This window comes from Rhinoraja longicauda, chromosome 33 (genome assembly GCF_053455715.1).
Source record: "Rhinoraja longicauda isolate Sanriku21f chromosome 33, sRhiLon1.1, whole genome shotgun sequence".
Classification (NCBI taxonomy): Eukaryota; Metazoa; Chordata; class Chondrichthyes; order Rajiformes; family Arhynchobatidae; genus Rhinoraja; species Rhinoraja longicauda.
This window is the reverse complement of record NC_135985.1, coordinates 16,423,140-16,450,128: the sequence shown is the minus strand read 5'-3', so window position 1 is coordinate 16,450,128 and position 26,989 is coordinate 16,423,140. Positions and strand designations below refer to the sequence as shown.

Below are 26,989 nucleotides of genomic sequence, written 5' to 3'. Positions count from 1 at the left end.
TCTGTGGAATTCTCTGCCACAGAAGGTAGTTGAGGCCAGTTCATTGGCTATATTTAAGAGGGAGTTAGATGTGGCACTTGTGGCTAAAGGGATCAGGGGGTATGGAGAGAAGGCAGGTACGGGACACTGAGTGGATGATCAGCCATGATCATATTGAATGGCAGTGCAGGCTCGAAGGGCCGAATGGCCTACTCCTATCATATCATATCATATATATACAGCCGGAAACAGGCCTTTTCGGCCCACCAAGTCCGTGCCGCCCAGCGATCCCCATACATTAACACTATCCTACACCCACTAGGGACAATTTTTACATTTACCCAGCCAATTAACCTACATACCTGTACGTCTTTGGAGTGTGGGAGGAAACCGAAGATCTCGGAGAAAACCCACGCAGGTCACGGGGAGAACGTACAAACTCCTTACAGTGCAGCATCCTGCACCTATTTTCTATGTTTCTATGAAGTTCAATGTTTACCCAACATAGCACTGACAGGATAAACTAAATCACATTGAAACATGCCTGGTCTATTAGAAATGTCCATCCAATTTATAGATGGTCTGTAATTTAAATGCCATTGACAGTTTTTTTCCATTATTTAGTTGATACATTACTTCAAAAATTCAGAACACTTGCTGCAAGTGTTCATTACGCTGGCTTCCATTTATTCCCTGAGTATCCCACTGTTCCAATCTTCAGTGTTTATTCAGCCAGGAATATTTAATATCTTCCACACATCATATTTATGTTGTAAAATATGTCATACTTACTTCTTATTCCAGCCACTATAATGTATGAAGTATTTCACTTGTTTGTCCTTTATAGCAACCTTTACGCACTATATGAAAAATAAAAGAAAAATATTGTAAATTTCAAGTGTATTAACACCCCAGAAAGTTAAATAGACCACTGGGAATGATATTTAAATAATAAGCATTATCGTGACTGATATTAACCAAAGCACATTCCCACCTTCGCAGCTAATAAGATTACTGGAAAGAACGGTTGCACAAAAAAGATATCTGTAACCAATTAAATATTGAAAGAAAAACTAATAGTGTGTCAAAGAAAATAACTGCAAACTCCCTGATCTCTTCCCTGCTTTACACTGGACTTGCAAGCACCGATTTGAGATTCTCAATACCATCCAGAATGCCCCATCTCCACTTTCAGTCATGGGCCAGGGATTCCCAGGAAAAATAGAAAATGTGGAACATTTTCAATGCTGCTTTCAGAGCATCCTTGCACATTTTCCAGTATCAGCCTGGTAATCTCTTCCTGTAACACAGTTCAGAATAGAGTGCCGGTAGAAGGTAAAGTGATCTGCAAAAAGAGCTTTGCCATTTGAGAAAAATCTTCTCAGAGTTATATAAATCAAATGTCTCGAATTTCATGGGCTGTTTAAAGTGACTGAAGGCATAACTCAAAGGAGCAGTGAAGGTCTGATAGTTAACATTTGCAAGATTTTAAAATCTTTTACTGTTTTACTGAAGGGAATCCAGGCACAATCTGTTCAAGTCTTTAATAGTGACACGGATTGTGTATTTGGAAGGTGCTGTTGCAATAGTCTAATTACAGAGCATTTTGTACATGATATTGTACATGATACTGCAGCCATGGTGTATCAGTTGTTGATGTTGTGAAAGGGAGAGATTTCACTGTTAAATGTTCATCAATAGCCCTTACTAAGTGAGAATTGGAGGGAATACCAAAATGATTAAAAGGGTTGAATCTAATTGCAGCTCTTACTTCTGTACACCCATTCCTAAAGGTAGGTACATAACCTAAAAGTATTATGATTCATACTGTATAAATGTTTGGCAATTTAAATTTAATCTTTCCAAGACATACACTTTAATTCTCAGCAATAATCAAAATGTTTTTTTATTATCTAGACAAAAACTATGGCCCTTGTACAGCTAAGGCCCAGGAATTGATGGAATGCGCAGCTTTTGGTATATGGCAAATGAGATTTCTGTAAGTACTGTACTTAATACCCCTCTGTGAGGTACCCAGCTAAAGCAATGAATATTTGCTTTGAACTAATCACCACATATTTGGAAAATTTCCAATTGATTGCCAGTCTGTGAAATTGCCACCCAGATGAGGAGTGATAATAAAACACCATTGATGCAGCACATGTGCCCCCTTGGCCCTGCATTGAGTACAGAGGTGGAATAGTTCCAGAACTGGTTAAGCAAGTGATGTTTTGGGTCGGGACCCTTCTTCAGACTGAAGGAGGAGGGGAGGGTGAAGAGCTGGAGGCAAGAAAAGACCAATCAGGACTGGCTCCCAATTACCTCAGGCAGGATGGTGCATCAGCCCATTGTTGGCTGGGGAAGGTGTGATCTCAAGAGGGATACAATGTGGTGAACTGTGGAATTGGTTAAATGACGAGGGTGGAAGAACAGATGTCAGAAAGATAGCAGCTTCAACACAAGGAGGAATGGCCATGAAATTTAAAACAATAAAGGAAAAGGGATATCTGTCATCTTCCAACAGTAAGTATGTAACTGCCATCCAAGTACAAGATACTTCTACCTCTCACATTCATCTTCAGCTCATTCAATTAAGATCTCCACTTCCTAGCTCTAACTTAAATAATCTTGGTGAACAACCTGTCCACGCACTTAACCCTTTCAAATCTTTCCATGCTCTTAACCCATCCTACATTTAACCTGTGTTCCATATCCCTTTGTACTCCCTGCATTCGTGTCATCCAATTTTCACCACCAGTTCCCCCAAAGCCAATATGCTTCACTCAGACCTGATCAACCTTTTGATCACCCATCCTCACATTCCCCAATATTGCTCAGTAAAGCTCCTGCAAAACACATAATGTTTCTTTAGCACATACAAAATGTAACTGACTCAACCTCAGACAGCTGTTAGGAAGTAGATTTGATCTGTGTCCAGAGGATGTAGTTTGTGATGGGCTGTCCTCACCCCAAGCTCAGTCAGATATAGGTGGTTCCTACAAGATCATTTGCAACATCTACCTTAAATGCTCAGATGGTAAGATCTGCTTGGAGTTGAACGATTTTGACTCGCCACTAGAAAACAACCAAATGTTTTTCCTAAGTATGATACTATGTTGTTTGGAATGCCAGTTAGATAGCATTCATAAGAGCTTAAGACATAGAAGCGGAATTAGGCCATTTGACCAAATGAGTCTGCTCGGACATTCGATTACGGCTGATCTATTTTTCCCTCTCAACCTATTTCTCCCACCATCTCCCTGTAACTTTTGACATCCTTACTAGAAACATAGAAACATAGAAAATAGGTGCAGGAGTAGGCCATTCGGCCCTTCGAGCCTGCACTGCCATTCAATATGATCATGGCTGATCATCCAGCTCAGTAACCTGTACCTGCCTTCTCTCCATACCCCCTGATCCCTTTAGCCACAAGGGCCACATCTAACTCCCTCTTAAATATAGCCAATGAACTGGCCTCAACTAAGCAAGAACCTATCAATCTCTGCTTTAAAAATAGCCAATGATCACCTCACCGCCATCTGTGGCAATGAATTCCAGATTCACCACCCTCTGGCGAAAAAAAATTAATCCTCATTTCCATTCTAGGGGTACGTTGTTTTATTCTGCGGCTGTGCCCTCTAAACCTAGACCCTCCCACTACTGCAAACATCCTTTCCACATCCACTCTAGACCTTTCTTTAATCATTAGATTTCAAAGAGATTCCTGCCCATCCCCTTGTTTTTCTCTATGGGAGCAATTGTGGGTTTGGGAGTTGTCACAAACTTGCAAAGTTGCTACAGTGATTTTCATTCTTACCTGAATGTACCCATGTCAAAAGGGGGAAATGTTAGGGATGATGCATGAAGGTGCAATGTCTTCTTTTGAGCAGTCAACAATTAGTAAAGGAGTCATGAGGTTATGGACACAAGAGACTACAGGTGCTGAAATGATGGCAAAAAAAGGAGAGCTGCTGGAGGAACTGGAACTTTGGCTAGGAGCATCTTTGAGGAAAATGTATAATCAACATTTTGGGTTGAGACTGGTGAGAACATGGTTAAAGACTTGGAAAGTAGAATAAATCACAGAGGCAGTAAGAGAAACCCTCAGAGAACTGCCAAAGAAAATAGGAAAGCTCTTAAGGATAGCAGAGTCAGGGGGTATGGGGAGAAGGCAGGAACGGGCTACTGATTGAGAATGATCACCCATTGAATGGCAGTGCTGGCTCGAAGGGCCGAATGGTCTACTCCTGCACCTTTTGTCTATTGTTTATTGAAAGCTTCCTCAGTGGGGGCATAACTTGAAGACACATTGTGGTGGAGCAGTAAAATGGATGCATGAGAGAATGCCAAGTGGCGGGAAGAGCTGAAGGTGAGAAAAGACCAGGACCAATCAGGGCCAGTCACAAATCACCTCAGGCAGGCCGCTACCCAGTAGTTCCATTGTTGGCTAGGAAGGTGTGACCTCAAGAGAAACATTGCGGAGAGCTGTGGAACTGGTAAAATGAATAGGGTGGAGGAGGGGGCAAGGAGGGAGGGGAGCCAAAGATGAAGTTACTTAAAATTAGAGAATTCAATGTTCACACCGCTGGGTTGTAAGCTGCCCAAGCAAAATATGAGGTGCTGTTCCTCCAATTTGTACATGGCCTCACTCTGGCAATGGAGGAAGCCCAGGGCAGAAAGGTCAGTATGGGAATGCGAATGGGAGTTGAAATAGATGGCAACTGGGCGACCAAATGCAAATGTCCAGTCGTTTAAACAGTTCTTCGCATTGTTTCTCTTGAGATCACACTTTCCCTAACCAAAAATGGACCTATCAGATACCACCCTGCCAGAGGTCATAAAAGTTGCCAGTTGCTTTTAACAACGTGAATTTATAGTCTGGCTCTGTTTCTAGTCACTGTATCGCTAACAAATTAGCATATTTCTGAAAATCATTCTGAAATCCATTACACAATTTCTTGGTAGAAACACTTGGAACAAGTGAGAGAACAACTGGAAAATTACTGGAACCATATAGATTAATTTTCCTTTACTGAGACAAGGAATGGTAATGTTAATTACCTTCATCTGTTGAGATTCTTGCCTATATATTCCCTTATATCAAATGAAACACCCTTCAGAGCTGAATTCAAGTTCAAGCAGTTTAGATTTCTCCTCCGTGCTACATAAACTATAAAGTCAAAGTCCAACCAACACTTCAACATCTTTCTCATCCCTGACAAATCAGGACAGGATAAATAAAAACCAATTATCCTCCTCAATTTTCTTATTTTCTGTACATGCTACCAATTTATAGTATTGGCAGTTTCTCAGAATTCCTTTATCCCATCACTCCTCAATCTACAAAACCAAGAGATTCAACGGGAAATCTCCAGATAGCTACTGTTTTTCTAATATCCATAAATCACAAACATGACTCAATTGTTCTATCCCCCCACAATCCAAGCTTGGACTAGGTCAGCTATGGACTTCAAACAATATCGACCCAGTTATTAATTTTTTTATCACATCCTGTGACAGGAATCCTTCGTTAGGTTTTGGAGAAAAAATCTGAACAAGGCAAATACAGAAAAAAGATGCACATACTACTAAGATACAAAACAAAAACCGTTTTAAGTTCTGATGAATCCATTGTGAAACTTTGCCATTCTTCTCTCTTTATAGGAAAATAAATCTATTCCACCAATAACTTCCCATTGTTCAAAGTCTTTCTACCAGGAAACCGTATAATGGATTTCAGACCAATTTTCAGAAACATGTTGAAAATACATATCTGTCTTGTACTGTTTAAACCTTGTGTAAACTGTGCAAGACAGACATTTGCAAGAGCATTCTAACAATACTCAGTATTCCAATAACTTTTAAAATCCTCAAAAGAATTTTTATAGCACATACCTTAGCCTCGTAAAGCAATGGCCCATGGAAACACAAGACACGTTCACCTGAAATTAAAAGAAAGTGTGATTCTTCTAAAAAGTTTTACGCTGGTTCTGTTGCAGTTACACTGAAATTTTCAAAATGGTTAGAATAATTGGCAGTCTGTGTTTGAATCTTGGCAAAAATGTTTTTATATTCCAGGCCATTTATCAGCCCTAAAAATTAGAATATAAATTTTGTGTTTGTTATCTGCCCAGCTCAAATCTGGAAAGAATGCAATTATTCATTTTCTTTTGTTTCTGTAGTACTTTTACACTAAATTTGTTTCATCTGAATTGAACAAAAATACATAATTTCTCAGGAGTATTTTACTGAGGTGAAATTACAGCATGTTTTAATTATAATTGTGAATTAACAGACATTGAGCAAATTCTCTGTCTCTTAGGTTGTTGGTAATTACAGCTCGTTACCATTACAAGTTCTAACAGCAATAGATGAATGAGATAAAAGCTGCAGACATCATGATACAAGTCAAAATCTGTTTGCACTAAATGAGCATTCATTAGTTATTTTGGTCTTTAATAACATATTCCAGTACATGGACTTGGGAAGCATTAGAGGGAAGGCTGAATCGATTATCAAAGGGTAACTATACATATGAGTGGCAGTCTGACTTTGGACATCAAACCAGGGGAACATTGGAGGTAAAATTACTAGGCTGACTTTAGAGGAGGACAGCAAAGAATAAAGACTTGCAAATATAACATCACAACTTTAAAAACCTCAAAACACAACTAATTACTTTTTTTTAGGTACAATTATTGTTATGTACAAAACGGTCGCCAATTTGTGCACAGCAATTTTCTGTAAAATTTTCTATGAGATACAAAGATTTTAAGAGGATGCAGACTGAGTGATAATTACTGGCCAGGGCAATGTATGCTGCATACCAAACAGCAGCCATTACACAATGTTTCAGAGATTCAATATGTTGACTTCAACAGTTGGACACATGCCTACGCTTTAACTGGCACAGCCTGTAGCTGCAGGGAGGTGCACAGAAGAGGCGATTCTCTGTCCGGAAATATTTCAAGCCACAATATTTATGCTCAAGAGAGCAAATCAGCTGGAAAATTTGGGTTTGATAAAGCAGAAATCTTAAAAAAAGAATGAAATTAATTCATCATACCATATATTTGTCCATGATTGGCAATGGTGATGAATGAGCAGAATTACACTTATGTTACACACCATCCAGCTATTTTAAAGCAATCTGATGTATAAAAATGTCGCGTCAGCTAGCCACAGATGTCTTTAGGCAATAGTTGCAAGATTACTGCTTGCGTTCATGTAATACCGAGACTTTAAAAGACACTGGTCATGCCATATTTGAAATATCGTGAGTAGTTTTGGGCCCCAAATCTGAGGAAGGATGTGCTGGCATTGGAGAGAGTCCAGAGTTGGTCTACGAGAATGATCCCAGGTTCACATACAAGGAACATTGGATGGCTCTGGGCCTGCACTCCCTGGAGTTTAGGATAAGGGAATCTCATTGAAACCTATCGAAAAATGAAAGGCCTTGATAGAGTGGATGTGGAGAGGGTAAGAATAAAAGGGATAAAAGGACATACCTTTAGAATGGAGATGAGGGCAAATCTGTGGAATTCAATGTCACAGATGGCAGCGGAGGCCAAGTCATTGGGTATTTTTAAAGCAGAGATTGATAGGTTCTTGATTATTAAGGATGTCAACTATTACAGGGTGAAGGGAGGGGAATGGTGTTGAGAGGGTAGCTATGATTGAGTGGCTGAGTAGACTCAATGGCCCAATTTTGCTCCTACGCCTATGGTCTTATGTCTGAGGGGGAAAACGTTGGGTCCAAAACTAGACTACACAGTCTAGGCCGATACCTCAGAGCTACCAACAACGCTTGCAGGCGAGGAGATTTAGGAAAGTTTTGTTTAACTCTTCAGAAGATGCTAATATCATTGTCAATGCTTGCATTTATTGTTAAATCATAATTGCGCCAGAATTGATGAAGCATGTACGAGCTCAGCACAATGGATGGCATCGCATTTGACTAGACCAAATGGTAGATTTCTTGAAGGCAATTAATGCATCAGAGAATTTGATCCTGGCTGACTCGTGTATTTGAACTTTACGTCAATGAACGTATTTTAGGATTACTCTACCCTGCAACATGAATGCTAATGTTTTTGCAGTATCCTCGAACAATGAAACCTGAATTGATCTGATATGCCTGCTGTCGGTGAGATCTTGCTGTGAACAAATTGGCTGTTATGTACTTTTCCATACCACAGTATTCATGCATTAAAAATGCTAAGAGGGTGTGCAATATTTGTTGATGCCAATGGTCTATTTGTCTTTTTTTTTAAATCACATGTTAGAATTGGAAAATTCTCATGTAAATATGTCACTCATATTATGCTGCCATTTGCAATATAGCAACACCTCAGGTTTGCACCTTCCTGATCCCTATCCTGATTGATACAGAAATACTCTTGGATACAACCAGATTAACTTCCCAACCTCAGCTCACTTAATAAAGAAGCTAAATTTAAAGAAATGTCTTTTATATCTTTCAGTTCTGACAAAAGGCCATTGATCTGAAATTTAACCCTACCTTCCTCTCTCCACAGATGCTGAGTGATTCCAGCATATTCTGTTTTATTAAAAGACAGCAAGTCCATCAGCACCTGAAAAATAAAAAAAAATACAGGCCGTTTCAGATGTAGACTCTTTTGTCAGAATAGTTCTGACATAGGGTCTACACCCGAAATGTTAAGCTATCTTTGCAGCTGCTAATGGACTTGCTGTGTATTTCCATGATTTATTTTTTACTCTACATTATTCAAGTGCTAATGCAGACACAGCCAGCATAAAGCAGCAACACAATCTCAACCTAAACTTTGCTTTAATTCTACTTCCCATTTAGCAATCATGCAATACGTCGATAATTGTAAAGCCACGCCTTCTCACATTCATCACAATAATTTGCACTTTAGCACATTAATCTAGATAGGGCAATTCAACAATATTAGAGACTCCCAGAATTCCAGCTTTTGTCCAAGCAGGAATCCTGGGTTGAAGAACTCAAATGTGGGAACATGCAAACACTTCAATTCCTATTTGATGCAAAACAAGATTCTTTAAAATCAATACAGTCATCCAAACCTGTTTAACCAGGATGTATTCTTTACTTGCAAAATACACCTACAGGAATGTGCATGACTACTTTAAGCCATTTTTTGAGTGTTGCAGTGTAAATTCAAATGCAGAACAATCCACATGCAAAAGAATCTATTGTAGTCATTCAGTTAATATTTTACATTTTAAAACTCTTCACAAACCCCAAAACAAAAAAAATATTGAATTTAGCAAATTCCTTTTGTGTACTTTTGCAGATTTTAAAGCAAATATTTACTACTGCACTGTTGCGTGGTACTTGTCAAAAACTGCTTGCAATCCTCAAAAGAAAATCACAAACCTGAATCGAGATGAAAACCTTTGATCAGTTTCACCTGGCTTATTTTTAAAGTAGGAATGTATTTTTACATTGCTGTTGCATGGTATTTCTGGCCGGGGGTTGGGGGATGGAGTGCACAAGTACACACACACACAGAGAACCTGGCTGAGGAAATACTCTGCACGATTTTTTTTTCCTGCAGGCTAGCAATGCTGACAGCAGGGAAAGACTGTAACGTGCTTACATTGAAGGTGTAACCAGTCTCCATTCAGGCGCCTCCTAGCCCAGCTGCCCAGAAAGGCTACCCCGTGCGCATGCGCGGCAGGGGCGGGCGGACGGGCAGACGGGCAGAGCCGGCGCCATGTTTCCCCCCGAGCGGACGTCCCCCGCACGGTGGGCCTCACCTTCTTGAAATTTAGGTCTCGGGTCCGGTTTCGGAGCCATCAAGTCAAACCGTTTCTCCGTGCTAAATCCGTCTGCCTGTCCACCTTCGCTCTCTCCCAACCATAATCGCGGCCCGGTCTCTCCCTCACCGCTAGGTTACGCACAGCCGCAAAGCAACACCACGACGCCGCCCAGTAAAGGGTCTTCACAGCGACGAGACACGCACAGGGTAGTACGTCACCACGTTGGCCGCTCACCTACGCTACCACGCATGCGTTCATGCCCCGTTGCCCTATGGGAGTTGTAGTTCATCCGAACATGGTTGTATGCAAAATTGAAGCAGCTCATGCTGACAGCTCAGGCAGAATCTGCAGAGAATTCAAACAAAGTTCAATGGTCCACGTGTGCCATTATTGCCACATGTGCAAATGCACAGTGAAATTCTTTTTCTTACATACAGCCCAGTAAAGTATTGTGTAGCAAGGAACTGCAAATGCTGGTTTACATCGAAGATAGACACAAAATGCTGCAGTAACTCGACCCGAAACATCACCCATTCCTTCTCTCCAGTCATTGCCTGTCCCACTGCTTTACTCCAGCATGGTGTCTATCTCCTATCTCCGTGTCTATTGCCATACCTAACTAAGCACATGCCTGATGAGCAAAATGTACAGAAATAGTCCACTGAGCCCGCATTTAAGAGGCGCCATGTTTTGCTGCTATTTTCAAAGTCCAGGAAGTACTCTAGTTCTTATGAGCAGAGCCCAATCCAAGCAACCCCCAGGCTGCTGCAGGCTTCCAGCCATCGCCTTCCTTGGATGTGACGTCCCTCTTAACCTTTCGTGTCGAAGCTGTTTGATCACAATTGGATGCTGAATATTTCCTGTTTTTCTGCTATAATCTAAGAATTGTAAATTTGTTGCTTTTACACTGCTATATGCAATAAAAGCAGAAATTGCGGCTCAGGTGGCATTATTGAAAGGAGGAATTGAATTAATGTGTAAGCTTTTTATCTCATCGCGTTCCCTGGAGTGGAAGAACAAAGCCTCTCATCATTAATTCCTTTTGTTACACTGTCGTTTGCACTTCTGAGCCCCTTTCCAAAGGATAGGGTTCATTAATCACCATACTATCCTGAAAAATGAACCGGTTTTGTAAATGTCTACTGCAACTTCTTTAATGTTGTATTCATTGCAGTGAAGGAAACGATGTGGCATGATTTTTAATGGTTAACAAAGAGATATATTTCCACTGTGCTCCTTTAAGATCATACTACTTCATCAAATGATTAGTATTACCTGAGAGAAAAAGTGACGTGGCATTTAGTTGTTGCATGCAAAAGACAACTTACAAAAGACAAAAACGTTTGAAATACCACTTTGGATTACTTTCATCATGAGTCGGCCTGCACTCAAAAAATTCAAACTTATTAGTTGGGACACTATCTACTGAGCCCCAATTACGCATATCATATTAAGCATGGGTACACGTTGTACCCAAAGCTGGTATTACTGAATCCTTCATTGGCCCTCTAAAACAGAAAATGTTGAAAATGGTCGACAACGTCTGAGGAAAAGGAACCAGTATTGAAGAAGGGTCTTGATCGGAAACGTCACCCATTCCTTCTCTCCAGAGATGCTGCCTGTCCCGCTGAGTTACTCCAGCTTTTTGTGTCTATCTTCGGTTTAAACCAGCATCTGCACTAATGCAGGAGAGGTTTGGGACCAACGGGTCCACTTTGTACTTTTTTTAAACCCTTTCCTGCCAAAATGGACAACTTTACATTTTCTCACATAATATTCCAATTGCAAAATCTTTGTCTGCTCTCTTAACCTATCTATCCCTCTGTAACCTCCTAAGAGTCAGAGAGTCATACAGCATGGAAACAGGCCCTTTGGTCCAACTTGCCCACACCGACCAACATGTCCATTCTATACTAATCCGTACTGACTGGGTTTAGCCTGTATCCCTCTAAACCTGTCTTATCTATGTCGCTGTCTAAGATAGACACAAAATGCTGGATTAACTCAGTGGAACAGGCAGCACCTCTGGAGAGAAGGAATGGGTGATGTTTCGGGTCAAGACCCTTCTTCAGACTGATGTCAGAGGAGTGGGAGGTACATAGATAAGGAAGTGTATAGATAAGGAAGTGTCAAGTGTGAAAACAGGTCAAATGGAATAAAGAACAAGGATAATGTAGAATAGATCATTGTTAGTTGGGAGAAGGTAACAACAAAGCAAACAGAGATAGAATGTATTCGGAGACAGTAAGACTTGGTCGGAGAACTGGGAAGGGGAGGGGATGGAGAGAGAGGGAAAGCAAGGGTTACTTGAAGTTAGAGAAGTCAATGTTCATACCACTGGGGTGTAAGCTGCCCAAGCAAAATATGAGGTGCTGTACCACCAATTTGCGCTGGGCTTCACTCTGACAATGGAGAAGGCCCAGGACAGAAAAAGGTCAGTGTGGGAATGGGATGGGGAGTTAAAGTGTTTAGCAACCAAGAGATCAGGTAGGTTTAGGTGGACTGAGCAGAGGTATTCAGTGAAATGATTGCTGACTTTCCGCTTGATCTGGCTGATATCCAGTAGTCCACACCTGGAACAGCAGATACAGTAGATAAGGTTGGAGGAGGTGCAAGTGAACCTCTGCTTCATCTGAAAAGACTGTTGGGGTCCTTAGACTGAGTCAAGGGGGGAGATATAGGGACAGGAGTTGCATCTCCTGCGGTTGCAGGGGTAAGTACCTGGGGAGGGGGTGGTTTGGGTGGGAAGGGACGAGTTGACCAGGGTTGACCATGTAGCTGTGTAATTGTTTCTCAAATGTTTCTTAAACTTCATTGTTTCTTAAATTGCTCTTAACGCCCTCTTCATAAGTTATTTTCATACCTATCTTTGTATCAGCAAATTTAGCAACAAAGTGTATCTAACATCTTGTTGCACAAATCCGATAGAATTTTTTTGAAGAGGTCACCAAGAAGATTGATGCGGGCACGGTAGTGAACTTTAGCAAGGCCTTTGACAAAGTCCGGCAAGGTAGGCTAGTCTGGAATGTAAGAGCGCATGGAATCCAAGGTGGGTTAACAAGTAGAATCAAGGAACTGCAGATGCTGGTTTATTAAAAAAAGACACAAAGTACTGGAGTAGGTTAGTTCCAGATAAGGACCTATATTCAGATTGAGTTAACTAATTGGATTCAAATTTTTCTTGGAAGAAGCAGTCAAAAGGTAGTTGTGGAGGTTTGTTTTTCTGGTTGGAGGCCTGTGACCGTGTGTCGCAGGTATTGGTGTTGGATCCATTGCTATTTATTGTATACATTAATAATTTGGATGGCAATGCAGTGAACATTTTTTTTGATAAACCAGCATCTGCAGTTTCTTGTGTCTAACATTGTAAATTTACAGATGACAAAAAAAAATGGTGGTATAGTGACAGAGGAAGGATATCTACATTCACACCACTATCTAGATCAGTTGGAAAGGTGGGCCAAGAAATGACAAAAATAACTTAACTCTGACTAGTATGAGGTATTGCATATTGGTCTGCCAAACCAAGGCAGGACTTACACAGACAATGGCGGAGCCTGGAGAGTGTGGCAAAACAGAGTTGCGGGAGTACAGGTGCATGGTTCCCAAAAAGTGGTCAATCAGGTGGACAGTGTGGTGAAGAAGGCATTTGGCACACTTGCTTTGATTGGGACTTTATGAAACCACCAAGGGGGAATATGAGATGCCATTTCTCTAATTTGTGTTTGGCCTCATCCTGCAGTGAAGGAGGGCGAGAACAGACAGGTTAGTGTGGGAATGGGGAAGGGAACTGAAATACTGAAATGGCTTGCAATCGCATCTCAAGATGACCACAGTGGACTGAGTGGTTGGTGAATTTGCACTTGATCCTGTCGATGTAACAGAGGCACATCGATAGCACTGAATGCAATAGATAAGGATGGAGGAGGTGCAAGTGAATCTCTGCCTCATCAGGAAGTGCTGTTTAGATCCATGAATGGAGACGAGGGAGGTTTAGGGATAGGTGTTGCACCTCCTACTGTTCAGGGGAATGTTCCCTGGGGAGTGGGAGGAATGGGTGGGGAAGATTGAGCGAATCAGGGAGTCGGTGAGAGAGTCATATCTGCCGAGAGAAAAATAAGTGGGTAAGGGAAGATGTGACTGGTGGTAGGATCGCATTGCAGTTGGCGGAAATGTCGAAGAATGATGTACTGGGTCCAGACGTTGGTGAGGTGAAAAGTAAAGACCAGGAGAACACCTTCTCTGCTCTGCCTTGTGGGAGGTGGGTTTGGAGCAGAAGTGAGGGAAATAGAGTGGATTCAGATAAGTGCCTCGCCAACTAAACCAGAGAGAGTCGCATTTCCTGATAAAGGAAGAGTTTCTGGAGCGGTAAGCCTCATCTTGAGAAGAAATGTAGCAGAAATGGAGAGAAACAAATGGTTAAAAAAACACACAAAGTGTCGGAGTAACTCAACGGGTCAGGCAGCATCCCTTGAGAACATGTTTACAGTCAGGACCCTTCTTCAGACGGAAACACCCAACCTGAAACGTCACCTCAACACCCAACCTGAAACATCACCTATCCATGTTCTTCAGGGACGCTGCCTGACTCGCCGGGTTACTCCAGCACTTTGTGTCTTTTTTTGTAAACCAGCATCTGGTGCTGCTTATCTCTTTTGAAAGAAACGGTATACCTGCAAGAGACAGGGTGGGTGGTGGAGATGTAGTCTAGGTAGCTGTGGGAATCATTGGGTTTGGTAGATGTCTATGGATAATTTATCTCCTGACATGAATGCAGGGAGACCCAGAAAGGAGAGAGGGGGGGGGCTTCAGAAATAGTTCTAATGAATTTGAAGACAGGATGGTAAATTTGCTGGAATCTTGAGCAAAATACAGACTGCTGGAAGAACTCAGCGGATCAAACTGTAGAGGAGTCTGTTCTTCTAAAATTCTACACGGGTGCAAGAGGCAGCACTATTTTTGTATATTTCCCATGAAAGAGACAATCTTGAACATAGTTCATTTTGAAGATGAATTTCCGACCTGAAGCATGAACACAGGTTTAAAAACGTTTTCACATGTGAACTGTTTCTGTTCCCACTGATGCTGACCGATTTCAGCATTTGTTTTAAATGTATATCCTAACCAGTATATTACCTCCTGCACCATGGATATTAGAACACCGTATGAAGTCTTAAGAAAGAGTGGTGACCGTTCAGAAAAGTGCTAGAAAATTGAGTGAATTATTGACGATATTTACATACCCATCAATAAAATGGGGATGGTTAAGAAAACTAACGACCGCCCAACGTGGGGCTCGAACCCACGACCCTGGGATTAAGAGTCCCATGCTCTACCGACTGAGCTAGCCGGGCTGTTGCACAAGGTTTTACGTGTCGGTCTTTGTGGCTGGCCAGCCTCCGCATGGTATTATGCCTTTCTTTTTATTGTAAGTTTACTCATTCTGTGCTACAACATGAAAAGGTTAACAGGAAAGTGAGGTTTCCCTGCGCCTGCACTTGCTGCTTCTGGCTGGCTGGCTTCTCACATGACTATATATGTAACAGTTGGAAGTAACAATCACTGGTTGATACAAGCAGTTTAGAGGCAGTCGCAACTGAACCTCTCTTTCCTATCGCTCTCAGAGCCTTTGTGTGTCAGCAGAGCCTCGGTGGGATTTTGTTTCTGAGTTATTAATTTAAGAGTCGTTCCACTTGTACCCAGTGTTACTCCCCAAAGCATTACTGCAGTAAATGTCCATTACAGATGTGTTTAAGAAAATAACTGCAGATGCTGGTACAAATCGAAGGTGTTTATTTCACAAAATGCTGGAGTAACTCAGCAGGTCAGGCAGCATCTCTGGAGAGAAGGAATGGGTGACGTTTCGGGTCGAGACCCTTCTTCAATCTCCATTGCAGATGTGATCAGTCGGAATAATCAACTAGATGTCGAAACAAGGAACTGCTGATAGATTGAAGAAGGGTCTCGACCCGAACCGTCACCCATTCCTTATCTCCAGGGATGCTGCCTGTCCCGCTGAGTTACTCCAGCGCTTTGTGTCAATCTTGACTCAACCATAGCACAGCAAAGACTGGGTTGATGCTTCTACACTACAATTCACAATAACCCTCAGGCGTAACAATGTCAAATGTCTAAGGTACAAACTTGCCGGCTTAAACCGGCATCCGCAGTTCCCTCCTCCACAAGGAACTGCTGATGCTATCTTTTTTTTTTTTTAAAAGACACAAAGTGCTGGAGTAACTCAGCAGCATCGGAGTCAGGGTCAGACCGCGTCTCTGGAGAACATGGATAGGTGACATTTCGGGTCGGAACCCTTCTGCAATCTGATCAGCTTGGATGTGGTCCCGGAAGAACAGCAAGTGCGTGCGTGACTGCAAATAAAAACCTGCAGAGGCTGAAAATCTGAAATAAAAGCAAAATCCTGGAAACACTCAACAGGTCACGCAATATCTTTGGTGTGAGAAACAGAGTTAATATTTCAGATCAACTTTGCTTTTCTCCATGATGCCAATGTGTCAATGTAAACTACACAACTTCTTGCACATGGTCGCATCCCTCTCTTCACAGCCTGTTCATGTGTCTGTCCAATTGCTTCTTATATCACGTCTGCTTCCATTACTTCCCCTTTTTTAAATATATAAATAAAAAATATTTATTCAAATATTAAAATAATATATACAATACAATAAAACCAAAACAGAACCCACCACCAGAATACTATACAAACAAATATACCAATTGAAACTATTATACAATTATATTACAATCTCCATCCAGGATACATCCAATCCCCCGCGGTGCCCAGCGGTCCCGGAAATCCTCCAGGGTGCCCGTGGACAGCGCACAGTCCCTCTCCAACGCCACCCGGGCGCGGATGTAACCCCAGAAAAGGGGTAGGCAGCTGGCTCGGGCACAGCCCTCTTCCGCCTGGCGCCGTGAGTCGCTGATGGCCAGTTTGGCCAGGCCCAGGAGCAACCCAACCAGGACATCTTCAGGCCTACCCTCTCCCTCCATTACTTCCCCTTGTAGCATGTTCCAGGCATTTGCCACACTCTGCTTAAAAAAACTTGCCTGGTAAATCTCCTTTAAACATTCTCCCGCTCCCCTTCAAACTATGACCTCTAGTATTTGACATGTCCACCCTGGGATAATGACTGACCATCTACATTATCTATGTATCTCACAATTTTATATACTTCTGTCAAGTCTCTCCTCAGCCTCCAATGCTCCAGAGCAACCAATCTACGTTAGTCCAACCTCTCCTGGTAGCTAATACTCTAATCCGGGCAACCTCCTGGTGAACCTCTCCTGTACTCTCTCCAAAGCCTCCACATCCTTCCTATAAAGCAGTGACTGGAACTATACACAATTCTCCCAATGCATCCTGACCAAAGCATGATGTAAGCATAGCAACAATGTTCTAATTCCGAGGGTAGGACTGAATTAAAGACAAAAATAGAAGATGGTCATCAAGGAATTAGTTTGAGATGTTCCAATTACAAATTAGAGTGAAATAGATGCATTTAAAGGGAATCTTGATACATACAAGGGAGCTAGGAGTAGAAAGATATGACGCAAGGTGAGATGAAGTTGAATGAGAGGGACTGAATGGCCTTAAATGGGAATTAATACATTTGGGATGCTCAAGTGATAAAGTTAGAGGACTACGAATATCTCAGAAAGGCAAATGAGTCTAGTCATCTTGGCTGGCATGGACAAGGTGGGCAAAAGGCCAATTTCCCTGCTATATACCTCTATGATTCTGAGAGTTTTATAAGTAGGAAAAACATAGGATTTGAGAATCAGGAAATAATTTAGGTCAGAAAGGATGCATGAACAGTATATGGCATGAACAAAAAGACAAATCGGTTTTGTGATGATAAAATAGTGGGGGGGGGGTATCAGGAATCTATTAAATATGATGAAAAGTGAATCCTTCAACTGAACCTGATACCCTTTTCAATCTTGACTCAACCATAGCACAGCAAAGACTGGGTTGATGCTTCTACACTACAATTCACAATAACCCTCAGGCGTAACAATGTCAAATGTCTAAGGTACAAACTTGGTCAATTGACTACTCACTAACCGGTAGTTCAATGGTTCAAATGTTCAATGGTTCTTTATTATCAGTGAAATTCTTTTTTTAGCATACAGATCAGTTAAATTATCGCCATAATAAAGTATAATCCATGATGAAGTACAGAATGCATAGAAACAGCCCACTGAGTCCACATGCAAGAGTCACCAGCTTTTTGCTCCATTTTCAAAGTCCCCAGCTGCAGCTGGCCAGAAAGGTCCATTGCAGTCGTTGCTCAGCGGTGAGTTGCAGATGCACCAAATTTTTCAATTTGCTTTAGTTTCAATGATGGATGAATTCTTTTTGTTATTAATCCTCAGTTGGTGATGCCATCTGAAATCTTCTGCTTAATATTTCATGCCCAAAGAATCTTTGCAGATCTATTTTTTTCTCTAGTTACGCTAATAATTTATGAAATAAATATTAGAGAATGCATATTGTAACTAGATGACAAGAGAGTTGGCAAATGGTACGGAGGGTTATCAGATCAAGAGGGTAAAGAGAGGTTTGCAAAAGTGGCAGAAGAGTGGCAGCAGTAATTTGGCCGTGAGACGTGTAAAACTATTTGTTGGAAAGGGAAATAGAAACAAAAGTCTTTGTTTTATGGAGGAACAGATGGGAATATTGGAGCAAGAGGAGATGTTTTAGTCTTGAGCCACTTTGACCATTTAATGAGCTGTGACCTTGCTCTTTAGGTATATGTTTAGGTTTCGTTTTATTATTGTCACCTGTACTGAGGTAAAGTTAAAAGCTTTGTTTTTCAAGCTATCCAAGCAAATCAAATATACTGTACATAAATACAATAAAGTCATATCATCATATATATACAGCCGGAAACAGGCCTTTTCGGCCCACCAAGTCCGTGCCGCCCAGCGATCCCCGCACATTAACACTATCCTACACCCACTAGGGACAATTTTTACATTTACCCAGCCAATTAACCTACATACCTGTACGTCTTTGGAGTGTGGGAGGAAACCGCAGATCTCGGAGAAAACCCACGCAGGTCACGGGGAGAACGTACAAACTCCATACAGTGCAGCACCCGTAGTCAGGATCGAACCTGAGTCTCCGGCGCTGCATTCGCTGTAAAGCAGCAACTCTACCGCTGTGCTACCGTGCCGCCCTAGTCAAACTCGTACAATAGATAAAGCAGAGGGGAAGATACAGAGAGCAGAATACGGTTCTCAGTATCGTCGACAATCAATTCCATGGACAAAGTCCAATGCCCACAATGGGGTGGAGGTGAATCAGGCAGTATCCCATCAGAAGCCACACAACAGAAGGAAAGAAGCTGTTTATCAGTCTGGAGGTACATGCTTTCAAGCTTCTATACCTTCTACTGAATGGCAACAGGGAGAACAAGGAACGACTAGGGGGTGACAAGCTTTGATAATGTTTACTTGCCTTTTAATACAACCTCACTTGTTTTGCCATTTGATCTCATCTGCCTTCAATCCTGTCACAGACCTTTGCTATTTTCCTATCTCTGAACTGACTTAAGAACTGCTTCATTCTACTTTTTTTCTCAGCACAGGTCACGGACATGCTGGTGACTCTGTTTCTATGGATGTTGGATGACCTGCTGAGTATTTCCTAGCATCTGTGCTTTGTTTTCACAAACAGACTTGCTCTGGCCCATCCTTCCATCCCTGTAGTGTGTGTAGAGACACAATGTAGAGATACAGTGCAGAAACAGGTCCTTTTGCTCGCTGAAGCCATTCTGACCACTAGCACTAATTCTATACAAAATCCAATTTTAATCTTCCCACATTGTTATTAACTACTGCTGAGATACTCACATCTTTCACCTACAGACTAGGAGAATTACATACTGACTAATTAACATACTGACCCACATGTCCATGTTGTGCATAGGACAACCCAATGGTCACAGGGAGAATCTACGAACTCCACACAAACAACGCTCGAGGTCAGGATTGAACCCTAATCTCTAGCGCTGTGCAGCAGTGACTCTACCAGCAACACCATTATACTGCCCATAATGTGTCTCCATCATGCACTTATGTAGCTCCCACTTAAATGCACCCATGGGGTTCATCTCAACATCTCCCCATGGGAGTGAATCTCACATTCTCACCACTCTGCCTCAAGGTATTTCTCCCAAATTCCCTGTTAGATTTACAAACCATTGCAAAACAAATGTGGCATTAGGTAGGCCGTTTGACCCAACCAGTCCGTGACAACGTTAATGTTTCACCTGAGCCTCATCACATCCTCATGTAAAACTAGTAGGTGATCTTCTATTCCCTCTCCCTCATCTGCTTCTCAAGCCCCCGTTTCATTATATCTGTAATATTAACTTCAACCACTCCCTGAAGGAGAGGGTTCCACATTCATCATCCCAGCTCCACTGTTCTCATGAAGGGCCACAGATCTGGATTGTTCACTGTTTCACTTTTACTGGAGGTGGAGAAGACAATTGGGTTCAAATGGTGGAATCTGATAAGGCTGTTTCTGATTCAGGTTATGAATCTGATCCCACTTTTACCAGATGCTGTCTGATTTGCCATGTTTCTGTTTTATTTCAGGTTTCCAGCATCTGCAGGGTTTTATTTATATATTTTAATTTTTGCTAATTGATTTACATTCTGCACACTCTTTGGTAAAGAGGTTTCTTCTGAATTTCCTATTGGAATTCTTGGGGACTAATTGATATTGATGAACTGGTTATGTTCTCCCTCACGAGTGGAAACACTCTTTCTATTCAATCTACTTTGTCAACACCTTTCAACACTGCAAACTCTTTTACACCAGCCCTCACCCTTCTTTCCTGAAAGAAGTCCTAATCTGTATGCCTTTGTATCCCAACAAGCATTCTCTGCACCCTCTCCAATGCCTCTATTCTATAACATGGCAACTAGAAGAATGGATTTCTTCCTTCCTGAGTGAGTGAGATTCTTGTATGGAGACACAAGGGACTGAAGATGCTGGTACCTTGAGGAAAAGCCAACGACTAGAGGAAGTCAGCTGGCCAAGCAGCATCTGTGGAAGGAAATGAACGGACAACATGTCGGATTATGACCCTTCTTTAGACTGATCAACTAGTGAGGTGGTAGCTAATAGCAAGTGGTGCAAATGGTGAAATCTGATCAGGAATGAAGATGTGAGTGAAATGTAGAACTAGGGGGAGGAATAGCATGTACTTTCTACATTACCTTCCTACCTTCCTTTCTTATCAGATTCCACCATTTGTACCATTTGTCCTCCATCTCCAGCCTTGGTTTCTATCTCCATCTATCTTTCCTCCACCTCACACATCCTTCATCACCTGCATCCACCTATCACTACCTGTTGTCCCAGCACTTCTCCTCGCCTCTTTCCATCTCCCCTCGACTCTACCTGTCTGAAGAAAAGTCCCAACCCAGAAACAAGCTCCTTATATTTATGGCTCATTGTTTTGGTTTCCTTCGTGAACTTTTCTACATTACTCAATCAAATTCCCATATAACTGTAAGGACATCTACTTCCTCAGCTCTACAGCATTATCTTTATCAGAGCGACAAAGTGTGGCATTACTCCTGGTTGTTACCACTTGCCAGTTCGTGCTTGGTTCTTGCAAATCTCCTTCTTTACACGTTTTCCATTTATTTGCAACCTTATCAGAACACAGGGGGCCGCAGCAATATGTTATCAAAATGTTGCAAAATGTTAAAGTGTTAAGTATATTAAGTGTGAAGTAAAGATTTAAAAAAAAATTAAGTGAGGCAGAAAGATGGTCTGAAGAAGGGTCTCGACCCGAAACGTCACCCATTCCTTCTCTCCCGAGATGCTGCCTGACCTGCTGAGTTACTCCAGCATTTTGTGAATAAATCGATTTGTACCAGCATCTGCAGTTATTTTCTTATACAGAAAGATGGTTATCTGTTCGATCTGTCGCCGCTAGGGGGCCCTCACAGCAGCATCTGTGCAGGCAAAGAGATAGCTGATGTTTCGGGTCGATACCTGCATCAGGATTGTTAATAATTGTAGAAATAGAGCACAGCGGCAGAAACTTCTGATCACATCCATGCCGACCATCAAGTATCTCGTATGCTCGGAACTTGCTTACCTGTCTCCGCAAACTTGATTAATAGGTTTAGGAGGGGGAGAGGGGGGTCATAGCACTTCAATAGATTTTTAGAAAATAAATCTTAGATAGAAAAATAATCTATTAACGTAGTATGATGTAATTTTTTAGAATGGACCAAATATTCACCCAGATCCAAATCATAGGTTCAATTATAGAAAATGTAACTTAGAATTCGCATCATAGCCAAAATTGTGAGAGTCGTCATAATTGTTCAAGTTAATTCTCAGCTTCGGAAGTTTCATTTCATATCATTACAATAGTACACCAAAGTAGGGGGGGAATCTGTTCCACTTAATTATTTTTAACAATTAATAAACTGTTTGCTTAATAAGCAGTTGTAAAACTGTTTGTCAAATATTAATAGGGGTTGTCGTGCTAATGACAAGTCAGCGATGATCGTTGAACCGACTTGCACGATATTAAACTCGAAAGTCCCATGGAAACAATTATTGAATTAAATCAAAGGTTAGTGAAATAAATTGAAATACTTCATACGTTTTAAAGAAATAAACACTCTACAACATAATTGCAGCGTGAATAGGTGTATTTATTAACAATTCAAGAGGACTTTATATTTCTTCATGATTCACTTTCTCAACATGGGAACGAAACAAGGCGGTGTGGTGAGAGGGTCTGGGTGCAAGGTCACCCCCTTCACAATGACATTCACAGGCAATGGACATCTGAGCCGGGGCTGCCCGGGGTGAGGCGGTCCGATTTCCCTTCCACCCTTGATCTACGTGAAGTGAAAGCGATGTAGTTATTCCCTCGTACCCCTTAGACTAATGAATGTGATGATCACACGTTGCCTAATTTGTTTAAGGAACAAATTGCAACTTCTAAAACATTGCACGGAGCTTCGATTTTACAGTCTCTAAAGTGAGAGGGAAAGAGATCAACATCAATCTAAACCCATCGTGGTTCTGCATTTAATCACACATTTTCGATTGAAGAAGGGCTTTCATAGATGGTTATTCTACATCGGATTTATCCAGTTGTTATTCGCCGTCACCACAATCCCGATACCTTCCCTATCAGTCTCACAAGACAGTCGGTTAATTGGGGTTTGTCCGCGTGTTGCAGTTGGAGGGACCGTTTTCACACCGACTGTTAGAATCGCAGTCTCGGCTGCAATGCGCGATCTCAATAATGTTCAAATGCATTCCGACCTCCATAAGCGTGGGTTCCCGATTGTTTAATGGGCTGGAGCAGGGTCGTATTGCTACCTTGTGCGTCCAAGCCGGCGTAGATATCTTCCAGAAGATCTCTTTGAAAGATTTCCTGAACTCTCTCCTCGTTAAGCAGTAGAGAACTGGGTTGAGGCAGCTGTTTGTGTGCGCCAGGCACACGGTGACCGGGAAAGCGTAGGACTGCATGTAATAGTAGGTCTTGTCCCAAGGTATCACGTTGAGCTTCACCAAAACGCCCCAAAATGTGATGATGTGGTTGGGTAGCCAGCAGAGGAAGAAGGCGAGCATAATGATGGTGATGGACCTGGTTACTGTCGACTTTCTCCGGGTGTTTTTGTTGCCCATGTGTTGTTGTCTCAAGAACTTGAGCAGGAGCAGATAACAGACCGACAGGATGACCATGGGCAGAACAAAAGCCAGGACGATCTTCTGGATGTGGTAGAGTGCGAGCCAGTATTGGCCATCGTCGGGGAAGTCTAGCAGACAGAGGTTCTCGCCGGCAGTGGTGCTGACAGCGGAGAAGATTGCAGTGGGTAGTGTGGCCAGGGCGGCGGCGGTCCAGAGGAGGGCACTGATCCACTTGACCGAGCATGGCAGCCGGCTACTCCTGGCCTTCAGAGCCGACGCCACCGACCAGTAGCGGGCAATGCCCAATGCTGTCAGGAAGAAAACGCCAGCGTACATGTTCATGACAGTGACTGACAGGATGATCCTACACATGGCATCCCCGAAGGGCCAGCTGAAGTCCAGAGCCGTGTCCACCGCCCAGAAGGGCAGGGTCATGACGAACTGGAAGTCGGTCACCGCCAGGTTGAGAATGAAGACGCAGATGGTGGATTTGCAGCGCCCTGGCTTCGCCTTCATCAGGAGAAAGACCAGCAAGTTACCCACAAGACCGACGGCGCAAACCATCGAGTAGGTGATGGAGATGATTATTCTCAACGCGGGGGAACCGTCCCCGTGGAGATCCATCCCATACAGGCTGCAGTTCTGGCTGGAGTTGTAAATCCGCAACATCAAGTCGTCCATCTCTTCCAACTTGCTGCATTCGAGTGGCGCCGGACTTACCAATGAGATTGTAAACAACCCGGGAGCCAGCGCCAAACAAAATCCTTTTAAAAAGTACATGCAATGAACTTTTTTCTCTCGGCAATTGCAGCTGCCAGTCCGGTGTGCGGCGTTGTTGTAGCCCTTGCGACTGAGCCCCCTGGACGCCAGTTGCCTATCTTGTCCTCTGAAGACAAGGCGAATGGATCTCCGGTTTGAATCAAGTCAACCTGGACCGCCCGCCCCCTCCCCTCTCCCATTGGCCTCCCCTTGGACGGCGCCGGGCAGCAAGCGGCCCTTGGACAAGTCCATCAGGCGGCAGAGGGCGGGGGTTGTCGCCCCTCCACGCTGTCCAGGGTGCTGAACAACGATGTCTTCGGTCTGGAGGGGGGGGGGGGGGGGGGGAATATCTTTGCAAATTCAGGGGAGATTAAAAATAAAGCTCTGGATTTTTGCGCATGCGGTGTGTTTATTTCCAGTTGTTTAGTTTGTACAAATACTTAATAAACGTGGGAGTGGGAACCGCGGGTATTCCAGGGTCGAAGCAGGAGGAGAGCGGGAGGGGAAGGGCTCTTGTGTGTCGAGGGTCCCGACCTGACCGGGATCAGACGTAGGAAGGGTGTGCAGGAAGGAACTGCAGATGCCGGTTTACACCGAGGATAGGCACAAAAATGCTGGAGTAACTCAGCGGGACAGGCAGCATCTCTGGATAGGAATGGGTGACGTTTTGAGTCGAGACCCTTCTTCAGACTCAGAGCGACCCCCAGTCTGAAGAAGGGTCTGGACCCGAAACGTCACCCATTCCTTCCATCCAGAGATGCTGCCTGTCCCGCTGAGTTACTCCAGCATTTCATGTCTATCTCCGGGCGGAGGGATGATCATCACGGGGAGTTTCTCAGCGAGATCTCCCCCCTCAGACCAGCCAGTCCATCCCCGCCCCGAGCAAGTGCGATGTCGGAGATTCCTCTACCTTCGATTTGAACCAAGATCATGCTGTTTCAGCATTCAAGAGAGAGCTGGATAGAGCTCTTAAGGATAGCGGAGTCAGGGGGTATGGGGAGAAGGCAGGAACGGGGTACTGATTGAGAATGATCAGCCATGATCACATTGAATGGCGGTGCTGGCTCGAGGGGCCGAATGGCCTCCTCCTGCACCTATTGTCTATTGTTTCCGTTGGTGGGAAAGGGGAACCCGTTTGCCCGACTCCTCGCCGTGGCTGCGGGCACCTCCTCTTAAACTCCAAAATATGAATGTAACTCCAGCTTGCTTTTTGTAACACTGTGGTTAAAAACAGGAAATGTGAGTTTAATGCGAAACCGAAGTCAAGTGTCCGTGTTGAGTGTTTCTGCACTTTGGAAAACGACAGGAGGTTGTTTGATAAACAGAAACAGAGAGCGGCCGTGCAGCGATAGATTGACACAGGTGACATTCCAGACTGGACAGACTGATTGTCATCAGCGTAATCTGCAATGATCACCACGGAGAGGGGCACCCAACGAAAATCCAGCTAATATTCTTGTAGATCCCGAGGGACGAGTTATTCTCCGGACCTGGGGCGGATTATTGTTCTATGGCATTCCTATAAAACCATAATTAAGGAATTCTATTAAGGCAATGTTCAATATATTCAACATCCGAAGGTAGACACAAAATGCTGGAATAACTCAGCGTGTCAGGCTGACCCGTTGAGTTACTCCAGCATTTTGTGTCTACCTTCGATTTGAACCAGGATCTGTAGTTATTTTCCTACATATTCAACATCCGATTCAGTGACAATTCGAGTTTCCTTTTGTTCTCGGGCAGTTGCGAACAGATTTGCTTCGTTCATGAACTGCAGCAGCAGCAGCAGCGGAGAATGTAAAATAATCTGTGGGTGTTAACCGGCCTCTGCGCCGATGTGTAGATCTTGTTTTATTGACAGTTTTTTATTCACAAAATGCTGGAGTAACTCAGCAGGTCAGGAGAGAAGGAATGGGTGACGTTTCGGGTCGAGACCCTTCTTCAGACTTGTTTTATTGACACCCGCCGGGGTCGGGGGAGATTCCAGACACGTGTGCCCATTGACCGACAAATACAGTTCTTAGTGAAGGCTGGCGAGTGATTTGGAGGTTGGAAATTTCCCTGTGGGAGTTTGGGGATCATGTCGATCATCTCTGACGCTGTGAACAAGTCCACAAGCCCGAGGCGATGGGTGGGCAACTGGGATAACAGGCCGATTTCCAACTCCTCATATTGAAGAAGACATTGCGAATCAAAAAGCAAACGCCAAGTGGAGCTCAGCGGGTTGGGAGGGTCATCTGTGGAGGCAGGGAGATCGTCGACGTATTGGGTGGAGATCATGCATCAGGACAGAGTGTAAAGGGGGGAGGGGCAGTACAAAGGGGCGAGGGGGGAGGGGGAAGATTGACTTGCGAAGCCATGGGTGGTTCCTGCAGAGGAGAGGAAGGATTGATGGGTAGATGGTGTCATGCTGGCTGAATAACTTGAGTGGACAAGAGATGACCACCGTGACATGGCAAGCTTTGGAGTCATGAATCCCAAGGTTTACATTGAGAATTTCCTCACCTCAGCTCTGGATTTAACAAATCGATCAATTAATACAATGAGCTTCATTGATATAATTAGTCAACAACAACAGCCAGGATTAGATACGAACAGGGTTGACTTGTATCTCTTGAATTCCACCAATTGTCATGTTTTCATGTCATTTGCCTCAGATTTAAAAAAAATTGAAAAAGGGAAGCCTCGCAATTCTATATCACTTCCCCTGCGCCCAGGAGACTCCAGAACACTTTACAATCTGCGCTGAACTTCTGAAGTGTGGTCACC

At 43.1% G+C, this 26,989-nt stretch overlaps 2 protein-coding genes and 1 non-coding gene across 4 annotated transcripts in view; all 3 read right to left on the bottom strand.

Annotated features, from left to right (window-relative positions):
* The window catches only part of morf4l1 (mortality factor 4 like 1), a 47,382-nt gene extending 37,440 nt beyond the window's left edge, over positions 1–9,942 (bottom strand). Inside the window, exons 1-4 of one of the 2 annotated variants that reach the window (XM_078427252.1) lie at positions 9,748–9,942; positions 8,501–8,573; positions 5,875–5,921; positions 772–839 (exon numbers count right to left, since the gene is read on the bottom strand). In XM_078427252.1, coding sequence (XP_078283378.1) covers positions 772–839; positions 5,875–5,921; positions 8,501–8,567 — 182 coding nt within the window. In that variant the 5' untranslated portion in view covers positions 8,568–8,573; positions 9,748–9,942. The remainder of the gene's footprint in view (positions 1–771; positions 840–5,874; positions 5,922–8,500; positions 8,574–9,747) is intronic. The other variant, XM_078427253.1, reaches the window with a different exon arrangement.
* Positions 9,943–15,031: 5,089 nt separating this feature from the next.
* Positions 15,032–15,104, bottom strand: trnak-cuu (transfer RNA lysine (anticodon CUU)). The gene has a single exon. It is a non-coding gene; the product is annotated as a tRNA-Lys (tRNA).
* Positions 15,105–22,529: 7,425 nt separating this feature from the next.
* On the bottom strand, positions 22,530–24,241 carry rxfp3.3a3 (relaxin family peptide receptor 3.3a3). The gene has a single exon (XM_078427272.1). It carries the CDS (start codon positions 24,239–24,241, stop codon positions 22,979–22,981), a length of 1,263 nt encoding a protein of 420 aa, XP_078283398.1. The 3' UTR covers positions 22,530–22,978.
* Between the last annotated feature and the right edge of the window lie 2,748 nt (positions 24,242–26,989).